This window comes from Aquarana catesbeiana, linkage group LG02 (genome assembly GCF_042186555.1).
Source record: "Aquarana catesbeiana isolate 2022-GZ linkage group LG02, ASM4218655v1, whole genome shotgun sequence".
Lineage (NCBI taxonomy): Eukaryota > Metazoa > Chordata > Amphibia > Anura > Ranidae > Aquarana > Aquarana catesbeiana.
Window position 1 is genome coordinate 452,633,779 of NC_133325.1, and position 13,596 is coordinate 452,647,374.

The following is a 13,596-nucleotide window of genomic DNA, read 5'->3' on the forward strand; positions in this document are numbered from 1 at the left end:
GGGAGTCATGCTTGCAACTGTCAGTGGATTGCAATGCCTCAGGGACATGTAGTTCCGCAATAGTTGGAGGGCCACAGGTTGAGCACCCATGTTCTAAAGGATATATACAGAAGAAGAGAAAAGATATGCATGTTAAGTTTATATAGGGAGATTTGTTTCATCTCTATATCATCTAAGGCTGTTCACTGTGTATACAGTGGATATAAAAAAAAAAGTCTACACATCCCTGTTAAAATGTTAGGTTTCTGTGATGTAAAAAAATGAAACAAAGATAATTTTGGAACTTTTTCCACCTTTAATGTGACCTATAAACTGTACAACTCAGTTGAACAAATTGAAATCTTTTAGGTGGAGGGAAGTAAAAATAAAATAATATGGTTGCATAAGTGTGTACACGCTTAAACTAATACTTGTTGAAGCACCTTTTGATTTTATTACAGCACTCAGTCCTTTTGGGTATGCATCTATCAGCATGGCACATCTTGACCTGACAATATTTGCCCACTCTTTTTTGCAAATACACTCCGAATCTGTCAGATTGCGAGGCATCTCCTGTGCACAGCCCTCTTCAGATCACCCCACAGATTTTCAAATCGGATTCAGGTCTGGGCTCTGGACGGGCCATTCCAAAACTTTAATCTTCTTCTGGTGAAGCCATTCCTTTGTTGATTTGGATGTATGCTTTGTTATGCTGAAAGATAAAATTCTACGTGTTCAGCTTTCTAGCCGAAGCCTGAAGGTTTAGTGCAAATATTGACTGGCATTTGGAATGGTTCATAATTCCCTCTACCTTCAATAAGGCCCCTGTTGCAGCTGACGAAAATCAGCCCCAAAGCATGATGCTGCCACCACCATGCTTCACTGTGGGTATGGTGTTCTTTAGGTGATGTGCAGTGTTTTTGCACCAAATATATCTTTTGGAATTAAGGCCAAAAGTTCAACCTTGGTTTCATCAGACCATAACACATTTTTTCCACATGCTTTTGGGCGACTTCAGAGTGTTTTTGCAAAATTTAGCCGGGCTGGGATGTTTTTCTTCGTAAGAAAAGCCTTCCGTCTGGCCACTCTACCCCCCATAGCCCAGACATATGAAGAATACGGGAGATTGTTGCCACACGTACCACACAGCCAGTACTTGCCAGATATTACTGCAGCTCCTTTAATGTTGCTGTAGGCCTCTTGGCAGCCTCTCTGACCAGTTTTGGGGGGACGTCCAGTTCTTGGTAATGTCACTGTTGTGCCATATTTTCTCCACTTGATGACTGTCTTCACGGTGTTCCATGGTATATCTAATGCCCTGGAAATTCTTTTGTACCCTTCTCCTGACTGATAACTTTTAACAATAAGATCCCTCTGATGCTTTGGAAGCTCTCTGCAGACCATGGATTTTGCTGTAGGACGCTACTAAGAAAATGTCAGGAAAGACCTACTACTAGAACAGCTGAACTTTATTTAGGGTTAATCAGAGGCACTTTAAAATGATGGCAGGTGTGTACTGACTCCTATTTAACATGAGTTTGAATGTGATTGCTTCATTCTGAACAAAGCTACATCCCCAGTTATGAGAGGATGTGCACACTTGTGCAGCCACCTTAATGCATAGGATGTATTAAGGTGAAAAAGCACGAGGGTTTACAAACCCTTTAAATCAAATCCACCCTAAAAAAGTTCTGAAATGATTTATCTTGATCTCATTTTTTCACATCACAGAAACCTGACATTTTAACAGGGGTGTGTGGACTTTTTATATCCACTTTAACCATTTGCTTACTGGGCACTTAAACCCCCCCCCTCCTGTCCAGACCAATTTTCAGCGCTGTAGCACTTTGAATGACAATTGCAAAGTCAGACAACACTCTACCTAAATGAAAATATATATATATATATATATATATATATATATATATATATATATATATATATATATATATATATATATATATATATATATATATATATATATATATTATATTTTGTTATAAAATTTTGCAGACAGGTAATTTTTCTCCTTCATTGATGTACGCTGATGAGGCGGCAGTGATGGGGACTGATTGGTTACACTGCTAGGCAGCACTGCCAGGTGGCACCACTGGTGGGCTTTGATAGGTGGCACTCATTGGCATTGATAGGTGGCACTGGTGGGCACAGATGAGACAGAATTGCCTCTTCGGGACCGATGTCCCTTGCACATAAGCCATTGATCGGCTTTTTTTTCTCCTCGAGCTGTCAGCATGAGAAAAAAAAAAAAAAAATTACCGAGCTTTTGTTTACATCATGTGATCAGCTGTCTTTGGCCAACAACTGATCACGTGGTAAGGGGCCGGGATCGGCCCCTTACTCGGATCTGTTATCACCCGAGTCTCAGCGACTCGGTGATCGCAACGAGCGCAGGGAGTGTGCAAAGGGGAGGCTGTCATATGACGGCCTCCCGGAAATTCAGGTCTGCGCTGTGGCCGTAAAGTGGTTAAAGTTCATGTAAAGGCAGGTGTCCCAATACTTTTGAGAATATAGTGTTTATTTGAAAATTGATCAATCCTAATGTACTGACGGCCTATCATTTCTTGAGGCCAGTCTTCCTCCTCCTCCTCCTCCTCCTCCCCCCTCAACTATTGAGAGACAGCATATTTTATGGGGGGGAGCAGGTACCTGGTTTTGACAGGTACACGCTGCCCCACCTTTGGTCAGACCGCCTTCTTCCCTCACAACCTTCTGGGACATGTCACAGGGCCCAGAAAGCTGCGGGACCATTCAAATAGCACAGCGCAGCCAGCTGTGAAGCCGCAGTCAAAACTGGATACCCAAGGTTAGCATGCCAGCTCCCAGGTCTGAACTTTAGCAAAGATATACTGTTAGGTATGCCATTAAAGAAGGAAAAAAAAAAAAAAAAAAAAAAAAAAACCCAACAACAAAAACAGGTCTTCAAATGGGGATTAGGCCTATGGGTCCATGGGAACCCACCACACATGAGGGTATGAAGACAGAGTCACTAAAGGATGTAATGGAGGTAGCGTTATCCACTGACAAACAGACCTCATTATCTTGTGTGTGTGTGGAGGCAAAGTTATAGGAATAACTAGCTAACTGCTGTGCTTTGCTGTAGGCAACCAACAACCACCAACAACCACCATCCCTGACCCTCCAAAATTGTATTTTAGATATCAGCAAGGGCTCACGCCGGTTAGGCATGAACTGAATGCAGTTCATGCCTAACAATTTTTGTTCCTACGATATAGACCACAATCACAACAGACCAGTGGATGGCCCAAAATGCAAGGTATTTGTGACAACCAGAAGAAAGGCTAAGACGGATATTCAGCAGAGCCTGCTCCATAACGAAAAAGGTAATAACTCCCTTTTAGTTTAAATATAGACTACCAGTTATTACTGAGATGCTGGACACAGACGCCTTTGCTGTTTATTGTTAACTGGCATAATTTCCTCTAAATTCAATGTGAAAAGATCAAATAGCTTGCCATCACGCAGTCCTGAAATCTTAACCTCAAAATCATCATACTTCCTCTGAGCTTTTTTCTAACCTCTTCGCTGTCAGAATCATCACATGGTAGAAGATGGAAATCCTCAAGCTCTGCCTCGTTTTCTTCATTTTCTCTGTGTAAAAAGATGATTAGTTACGCTTTGTTATACTGGTAATTGGAGCAGCTGTGATTACAAATATGGAATACCTTGAGATAAATAGGATCTTTTTATATTTCTAGAGTTTTGTGAGTGATACACGTCCCTCCTAGCTGAAACAAAAGTCTTACGCTGTTCTCAAGGTTCTTTTATTCTTATTAAATCACAGCTTAAAGACATAGGGCATACATGGAAAAAAGGCTATAGAAATAAATTTCTATACCTGTGTCATGGGAAAAAAACTTCTTAAATTTCATTGCTCAGCTCTTCTGAAAATGCTAGATGCTTGACTGTCATTCTGGCCCGCTTAACTATACTGAATCACTGACCCAGAACAAATATGCAAATAAGGACTTATCTCTCACTTTTCTGATCTGCAATGCTCATCTGCTTGATTGTAGGTCCATAAAAGCTCAAGAGGCACAAATAGTCAGACATCAGTAAGAAACCTAGATGCGTTTCACCTGTACAAGCGCTTACTTATAAGGTTAATTTTAAGACTAAGCAATTTTACGTGCAAAACACATTTGGGTTACATGATATAGTGTAGCATTCGTAAAACAAAAGCATTAAAAAATTGTGCGATTGTAAAAGTACATACACCACACAAGAGTGTAATGTCAGTGCAGTTTCCTGGACTACCTGTTCAAGCAGACCAGGTAGCTTTACCAATCATGCAGGCGAGCATTTGTGTTTGGGGTGGAGTTTGAGCAAATTTATGAACAGTGCTACTTATTTAACCCCTTTGTACCAACCGCCACCCAGCCCTTTAAGAGTTCTAAAAGCTGGGAGGCAAAGGATTGGCTGTCACATGATTGGAAAGCTCCCAATCGCAAGTATGCAATCAGGAGCTTACCAATCCCTGTCATCTACTGAGCATGCAGCGCACTCTCAGCATGGTAAGTGGTTTTAGCAGGGCCAAGCGGCCGAATATATGCATACGCCCGGCGTCAAGATGTTAAAGCCTCATACACAGGGGAGCTTCTAAACACTTTTCTTAGGGCAGGAGAAAAGCAGCTGCAAAAACGTTTAAAAGCACGTTTAGGTGTGTCAATAAAAAAAAAGTTATTTCTGTTAAAACATGCATCTCTTGTGCACACAAGCGATTTTTTTTTTTTCTTTCCAGCCTCTAAATTCCTGTAAACACCTATAGAGTTCATGGACACACAGGCGTAAGGAAGTTTAGAGGGAGGAAATCTCAAAACGCCTGTAGAAGTAGATTTGTTTTTTTAGCTCAAGTGTGCACGAGGTCTAACTGTACCTGCAAAAAATAAAATATATAGCAAATTACCTACTGTACCTTCAGAGTGACTCATCGCTTGTACGGTCTTCTAGTTCAGTAGAAATCTTACGTTCTTCAATGCACCCAGCCTTGCAATCCTCCAGTGTGGCAAGGGTTAATAGAACCAAGGTGCTGTCACTGGCCCTCATCAGGAGGGCCCCACCCTTTCCACACAGCTCCTTTTTTCAAAGTATGGGCTTCTTTGAATGGAAGAGTTGGGCAGAAAGGGCAGGCATAGTTGGGAATCTTTGATGAAAGCCTTGACAGCTCCTCAGTTCTATTAACCCACACCACACCGGAAACTTGCAGGGGAGAGAATGGGTCATCAGGACAAAAGATTTCTAATGAACTAGAAGACAGAAGCACAAGTAAACTTAGGGTTTAATAATTAAAGTCACTGCACCAGAGGAAAGACCGTTCAGTAGAAAAACTTTCTAAACACAATAAAAAGCTTTACTTATAAAATCTTAGGGCTTAGGAGACACCGCAAAAAGCCGAGCAAGGTCTGTAACAGCTGCGGCAGTAGGAAAAAGAAAAAAAAAAAAAAGTGTTGTGGTATCCAAGAGATTTAAGACCATTAGAATCCATAAACTTTGTTCTTGTAACCCAAATCCCAATATAAAAAGCAAGGTTTGCAATTTAGAAACTATAGTAATAACATTCAATAGTTACCTGTTGGTAAAAGAACCGGAACAGAGAGCAACTGCTTCAGACATTAGGTCATTTTTCTCATTTTCAGCATGAGCCTTTGTACAACTAAAAGATTCTTGATTTGAACCATCATCTGGACAGAAACAAAATTATTAAATTTAAAATGCCAAGTATGATGATACTTTACAATTTGACATTCAACATGTCCTTTAAACAAATGTGACCAAAATATTTGTACTAGAATAAAGTCAAGAACAATATAAGGGGGGGGGGGGGGGGGGAATCAAACCAAAATAAATCCTCTTTGTGCAAATCTCATCTGTCTAGCTATGCACAAAAGCTGGCTATAAATGGTCTAATAAATACACAAGATGCCTCTAACTTTGATTATTAAACATAACTAGCAAAAGCAAGCCAATTTGTTGAACAGACTAAATGTGTAGGAGCACATTATTGCCGTGGTGGGGATCAAAGAAGTGCACATTAGTAAATTGGTGTCAAGCACAGAGGTGAGCATTGGTGAAATGAGGGGATGTGGGAGAGGTGTAAGAGCAGGGGGAAGGATGAGGGTCAGGTGTAGTAATGAGAGTGGGTTTAGGTGTGCACGTGTAGTGTTGAGGGAAGATGATGGTGGGCAGCCATGGGTTTTCAGGCATGGTGGTAACTGGTACCATGCACTGCTGTCAGTCATTGAGAAGGTAACTTCTTGCTGACCTTTTCATGGAAATGTCCGCCAATCTATGTCCACTGTAATAGCAAGATCTCAACACACTGGTAGGCATATACAATTTAAAACATAATATGAAATCAGAAAAGGGAAAGTGGTCAGCGGGACTTTAATATGAAAACTGGAATGTCCTCAAAGTAAACAGAATGTATATGTTGATTCCTTTTCTATTTTCAAAAAATAAATGAAAACCTTCATAATAACCACTTTTTTCATATGAAAAAATAGGATTTTTTATAACAGCTTACCTGTAAAATCCTTTTCTTTGAAGTACATCACGGGACCCAGAGCCATAGTAATTACTATGTGGGTTATAGTCCACCTTCAGGTGATTGACACTGGCACACCCTAAGACAGGAAGTCCACTCCCTATATAACCCCTCCCATTACTGGGAGTACCTCAGTTTTTGTAGCAAAGCAATACACGTGCATACCAGAAAGAAGGGAGGGACCTCTGTGTGCCATGATGTACTTCAAAGAAAAGGATTTTACAGGTAAGCGGTTATAAATCACGGGACACAGAGCCATAGTAATTACTATGTGTGATGTCCCAGAGCAATGCCAACTGAAGGGAGGGAGACACAAAATTAGGGTAAAATTAGAGCACCATGAAATTAGAGGATTTATACTGCAGCTTGCAGCACACTGCGCCCAAAGGTAATATCCTCATGATTTTTTACATCTACCTGATAGAATCTGATAGATTCTCTCTGATAGAGACTGAAGACCAAGTTGCAGCCTTGCACATTTGAGCCATGGAGGCTTGGTAATGCACTGCCCACGAAGCACTAACAGCCCTTGTGGAGTGCGCTTTGATTTGAAAACCATAAGCTTGAACAATTACTTGTCGAATCCATTTAGAAATGGTAGCTTTCGAATGCTGCCGGTCCTCTTTTAGGACCTTCAGGCAATACAAACAAAACATCCGTTTTTCAAATCTGAGCAGTCGCCTTCAAGTAGACTTTGACTGCTCTCATCACATCAAGAGAATGTAGTGACTTTTCTTCCGTAGAACTGCGTTCTGGAAAAAATGAAGGTAGAACAATATCCTGGTTTAAATGAAAACTTGACACTACCTTTGGTAGAAAGTTAGGATGAGGACGCAATACTACCTTATCCTTATGAATAATTACATATGGCTCTTTACAAGAAAGAGCAGCCAACTCTGATACCCTTCTTGCAGAAGATATGGCTACCAGAAAAACTAGTTTCCTTGTCAAAAGGACCAAGGAAATATGTTGTATCGGCTCAAAAGGCTGCTTCTGTAATGCTGACAGAACTAAATTCAAGTCCCAAGAGTTCAGGAGTGACCTAACTGGAGGATTAAGCCGCATTACCCCCTGAATAAAGCTACGAACCAAGGAATGCGAAGCAAGTGGTCACTGAAATAATATAGAAAAGGCAGAGACCTGGCCTTTGATAGTACTCAAGGCCAGCTTCATTTCTAACCCCATCTGCAGAAAGTCAAGGATTCTACCTATGACATACTTCCTGGGGTGCCAACCCCTGGAATCACACCAGGAGACATATGCCTTCCAGACTCTATAATATACAATTCTAGAGGCCGGCTTCCTTGCATTAACCAAGGTAGATACCACTGAACCTGACAGCCCACGCTTCTTCAGAATGTGGGTCTCAATAGCCAAACCATTAAATTTAGCGTTTGTAAAGCAGGATGGAATACCAGACCTTGCAAGAGAAGGTCTGGATGTGGTGGTAGTGTCCATGGGTCCCCTACCGCCATCTTTATGATCTCTGCAAACCAAGATCTCCAGGACCACAAGAATCACCGACTTACCTTCCTGCTTGATCCTGCAAAGTAGTCGTGGAAGCAGGAGGGAATGCATAAATCAGTGAAAACTGATTCCACAGGAATACTAAGGCATCTGTTCCGCAAGGTAGTGGATCTTTTGTTCTTGACACAAAGTTGTCGACCTTTTTGTTGAACATGGACGCAAACAGATCTATGTCCGGAATCCCCCATCTTTGACATATTGTCAGGAAGATATCGGGGTGAAGAGACCATTCTCCCGGGAACAACTGCTGGCGACTGATTTACCTCTCTCTGGGCCGCACGACTTCTTGTGCCCCCTTGGTGATTGATATAGGCCACTGCTGTGGCATTGTCAGATTGGATCCGGACAGGATAATCCCCTAATCTGAACGTCCAGGCCCTCAGGGCCAAGCGCGCTGCCCGAATCTCTAGAATATTGATGGGTAAGGTCATTTCTGACCTGGACCATTTCCCTTGGACTGTTGCCTCTTCCAGGACTGCTCCCCAACCCGAAAGGCTGGCATCTGTTACCACCTTCCAGGTAACTGGTAGGAAGGAGCTCCCTTTCTGCAGATTTTTGGTTATCAACCACCAACTAAGGCTCTGGCACACCTTTGGAGACAAGCACATTGGGAAATCTAGAGCATGGACCTTCTTGTTCCAAGCAGATAGGATACTGTTTTGTATAAGTCTCAAATGAAAGAGCATAAGGAACGGCCTCGAATGAAGCCACCATCTTTCCCAACAACCTCATGCAAAGTCGAATAGAAGGATTCTTCTTTGCCTTGACTACCTGAATCAGCCCCCTTATGGCACTAATCTTTGCCTGGGGTAAGAATACCCTCTTCTGGGCTGTATCTATGATCAGACCCAAGTATTCCAATCTTCTTGATGGTTTTAAGGAAGATTTCTTTAGATTGAGAATCAAACCTAAGTATTCCAGGTAGTTGACTGTGGTGACCATACTTTGGTCTAAGCGGGCTACTGACTGGTCTATCAAGAGCAGATCGTCTAGGTACACTAAAATCGTTATACCTTGAGCCCTTAATCTAGATAGAACCTTTGTAAATACTCAAGGAGCAGTAGCTAGTCTGAAAGGCAGAGCTACAAACTGAAAATGAAGATTTTCTATCTCGAACTCTAGATATTTCTGGTGAGCGGGAAAAATCTGCACATGGGAGGTATGCATCCTTGATGTCGATTGACGCCAGAAGTTCTCCACCTTGTAGGATGGAGACTACTGATCGGATTGACTCCATGCGAAAAGAGCGGATATTCAAAAACTGGTTTAGATCTTTGAGATCTAGAATGGGTCTGACATCTCCATTTGGGTTTGGGTACCATGAAAAGGTTTGAATAAAACTCCAATCCCAGATTTTCCATGGGGACCGCCAATATCAGCTTTTGAGACAAAAGATGGTCCAATGCTTGAATGAGACTTTTTTTTGATGGATCCCTGAGAACGTTTGATCTGAGAAAACAAGGCGACGGGGACTAGTTTGTACCCTAGAGTAATTGTGGAAGCCACCTATTTGTCTTGACGCTCTTTCTGCCAGACCCTTGAGAACTGCAGAAGTCCCCCCCCCCCCCTCGAGTGAGTGGGGGCGCCACTTCATAAGGAGGCTTTAGAATTTTGTTTTGTAGGTTTCCTTCCCCAGGACTTCTTTTGTCCCTGGGGTTGACCCTGAGGTTTACCTCTTGAATTTGACGGAGGCCGTCGAGACTGCCTCGAGGCCGATGCTCCTGGCACTGGAGAAGCTGCTCGTTTAAATGAAATACGCTTACTCCCTTTCCTAACTGGCAAAAGGGTACTTTTCCCATTAGAAATTCTTTGGATGTACTTATCCAGATCATCACCAAAGAGCCGTTGAATGCAAAAAGGAAAACTAGCCAGGAGCTTTTTGCAGGGAGCTTCGGCTGACCAATTTTTCAACCACAGTATTCTACGCATATGCACCAGCCCCAGCATAAGGCATGAGGCCTGGAGAATAGAATCTCTCATAGCGTCTATTGCAAAACATAACACCCCTGGTAGCTCGGCCAAATCTTGGGCCGAGCCTTCAAGGATTGACACACACCAATTGCTGCCAGCGCAGGCTGAGTTACTGAACCTGCCAGAGAAAAAGTGTTTAATAGGAATTCCAACTTTTTATCTGTTGATCCCTAAGCATTTGAGCATTGTCTACCGGACAAGTCAAACTTTTATTCACAGAGGATATATCAGCGCCAATTGCTGGTATCTCCCATTTTTTTTTATTAAACTTTTCTTCCATAGGATAGATAAAGTGTTGAAAACTTTTTAGGAGGATAAAAATGCTTATCTGGATGATCCCACTCAGAATACATAAGCTTTTCCAGCAATGGATAGGAAAGGCATGCGCAGCTTGGGGAGGCTTTAGCAACCGACTCAGTTAAGGGTAGCATAAATGTGGAGCGGACCAATTCAGTAAGAGATTGTACCATCAATCTTTCAGATTGTGAACCTGATCCTTCCGCATTTGACTCCTCAGAAGAAGAAGAGTCATCAACATCTTAACGGTCCCCTGAGAAAAATTCATCATCTCCCTCCCCTCCTCAGTTTGAGGGTCCTGGGTAACGGACGGGGACCGATCACGCTTAGTCCCACTCTGGGATGCGATTAAATCCGCTAACCTCTGCTCCAATCCTAATATGGCTGAGGAAAAAATTTCTTCAGTAACAGACAGGGGCTGCAGCGTTGGAAACAGTTGCACCACCTGATGTCCCTGATGGCTCGCTCTGACCAGCCACTTCAGATCTCTCAGGGAAAGATGCCATTTTAGAGATGATTTTAGGCTTTTTTGAGCTTGAAGGAGTCCCTCTTGAGCCCTTTTTTGGGAGGTACTATCAGAAGAAATCGAATTCACTGCTTGAGCAATAGTCCAGCAACTGCCGCTGCTATTAACGCTCAGCCTGGTGCTTTTAGTAAATGTGCCAAGGGAATGCATGTGTCACCAACCTCTTACATGCCCCTTTTTGCTCTCGTGTCCCTCTGACAGCTGTAGCTAGCAAATAATGGTGCTTTTAAAACCTACTCCTGCGCTGGGCGTTGCCAACGCCGCTCTAAGCCCCGCCAATGCCGCTCTAAGTTCCGCCCCTCCATCACATCGCGCCCCCCTTTTCAAAAAGAGCGCATTCCCGCGTGGTCGCAGGCCTCCGATCCGACGGGATCGGCGTGTGTGATTGGGGGGCGAGGAGGAGATCCGGTAATCCAACCGCCGTGCAGGGACGGTACAAAACGGAGCAGCATCGTTGACCGTTCTGGCCTCCCCCTATCCAGAGAAAGGGGGAGAGCTTTTTCCAGGTGAGGGGCGTTTTTGTAAGAAAATATCCCCCCAATCTTACCAGAGTTCTGGGGCTGCTCGCCAGAGGAATCTGCAGCTTCTACTGAGACAGCGTGACACAGCGTAGGAAAGCATGACAAGGTACATACTCTATACTGCCCCCAGTGGTGACTTTTAGGCATGACAACATTTACTTTTTAAAGGAGACAATTCATAAGAAACTTTAAAATTCTTTAGAAGTCTCCACTTACCTTTCCCGCCGCAGGGTTTTCTGTGGTAAAACCAACAGATCCAATCTTCACCTCTCACGGTGGGCTCAGTTTAAAAAACCTTCAGGAACTAGGGCCCTTTTTAAATCGGAGGATCCGCACTCCTGGACCCGTAAAACACCCCGCCAGAAAAAACTTAAGGCTGAAAAAAAACAAAAGTACTGGATCCCGGGGTCTAGCTCTCTTGAAGGAGAAGCGTTACGGGCTAAACCTAGTTTCTTCCGGCACGTGGCCCAGGTACCATTCAATTCAGCCTAAAAAGAAACTTTGAATGAAACCGGCTGCATAGCTAGCCCCAGCAAGGATTGCTCCAGTGGAGCTCAGCACAGCACATCTTTACTCGTGACCAACACCTAAGACACTGGCGAAAAAACTGAGGTACTCCCAGTAGCGGGAGGGGTTATATAGGGAGCGGACTTCCTGTCTTAGGGTGTGCCAGTGTCCATCACCTGAAGGTGGCCTATAACCCACATAGTAATTACTATGGCTCTGTATCTCATGATGTACGTCTAAGAAAGCTGGATAATAAAATTCAAGTTTGTAAGTAGTGTTTATGACCCAACACCCTCTGTTATGCCTCCAAAGGCTGAGGTCAGTGAGAAATTGTTAAATATGAGAAATATGTTCAAATATTAAATGCCAAATACCTTGAGAGACAAATTTGCCAGAGCAGAGTCCCAGCAACTCATCCATAGCTCCTATCTTGGTGCCATTTGCATCAGGCTGGCTGGTGTCAGACTGTGACTCCTTAAACTTTCCTGAGCAGAGATCTAACAGTTCGCCCATATTGGCATCCATAGCATTCTCATCCATATTGTCCATCACAAGTCTTTGCTTGGCAGAGCTGTACTTGCTCCTGTTGTGGCCAACATTTAGAAAGCTATGAAGGAAAAAAATTATGCAATTGAAACTATAAAAATTTACACCAATTAATAGATAAATACAGCCACCATCGTAATTAATGCCAACATCCCTAAGGTAAAAGGACACAAACAAAAGTACCCCCCAGTATATTGGGACTTTATGGGCAGATATACATTAGAACAAATATGACATAAAAAATATAAAGTTTATTAATATACAATTAGAGATAAAAACATTGGTGCATACATCACCATAGAGTCAAATATGACAGAACGTAGTACAAATATGACCCAAAAAGGATTACGTAATGTTGTGCACAATTAATCTTCTCGTTATGTCCAACGCGTTTCGGGAGCAAATATGAATCCCTTCTTCAGGGAAATTTGTAAGAGAAGATCACAGACTGAGCACTCTACAACCGAACATAACATTTGTTAAGAACCATGGGACAGATGGAATACATACATATATCACAGATAATGATAGAAAAATTGGCATAACATCAGATCGGCCCACAGCAGGCTCATCACAGCTAAAAGCAGTCAGAATTATATCTGCACCAGGGTTCAAATGGTCCCCCAACTAGTATCCCCAAGGTGGGAGAGAGTTGGAACCACCAGGGCCTCGAATGCTTCTCACAAGGATCCCAAAGACGACCCAGATGCACAGCCTGGAGATATGAAGTGTATTGGGGGGGGGGGGGGAGATTCAGCACATGCTGAGGATTAAGGCACATAACATAAAATATAAATACACAAGAATGACAAAGAACCGAGGCCTCAGAGATATCTATATAATAGCAATAGACCCCAGCAATGATATCCAGGTGGACCCTTGGAAGTGATCCGTGTGTCATAGACTACCCAGATTATGACCAAACTGGAATCAGTAGGTTAGGAGATTGAGCCATGAAAATTAGTGACCATAGCTTAATAGTGTGTACTAAATTAGAAGAGCAATATGACATAACATATGTAATGCTCCACCCCCCAATGCACTAGGTGCATATGCAGTTAAATGACTAAATAGCACAGAGTGCTAGAAACATACCTTATGATGACCAGCTTGTTGATATTACCCCTCAGTTGGACATA

General features: G+C 42.8%; 1 protein-coding gene across 1 annotated transcript in view; it reads right to left on the reverse strand.

Annotated features, from left to right (window-relative positions):
* Positions 1 to 13,596, reverse strand: part of CLSPN (claspin) — a 109,008-nt gene that overhangs the window by 36,772 nt on the left and 58,640 nt on the right. Inside the window, exons 15-17 of the mRNA XM_073615595.1 lie at positions 12,286 to 12,518; positions 5,588 to 5,699; positions 3,537 to 3,609 (exon numbers count right to left, since the gene is read on the reverse strand). Of these exons, the coding sequence (XP_073471696.1) occupies positions 3,537 to 3,609; positions 5,588 to 5,699; positions 12,286 to 12,518 (418 nt within the window). The remainder of the gene's footprint in view (positions 1 to 3,536; positions 3,610 to 5,587; positions 5,700 to 12,285; positions 12,519 to 13,596) is intronic.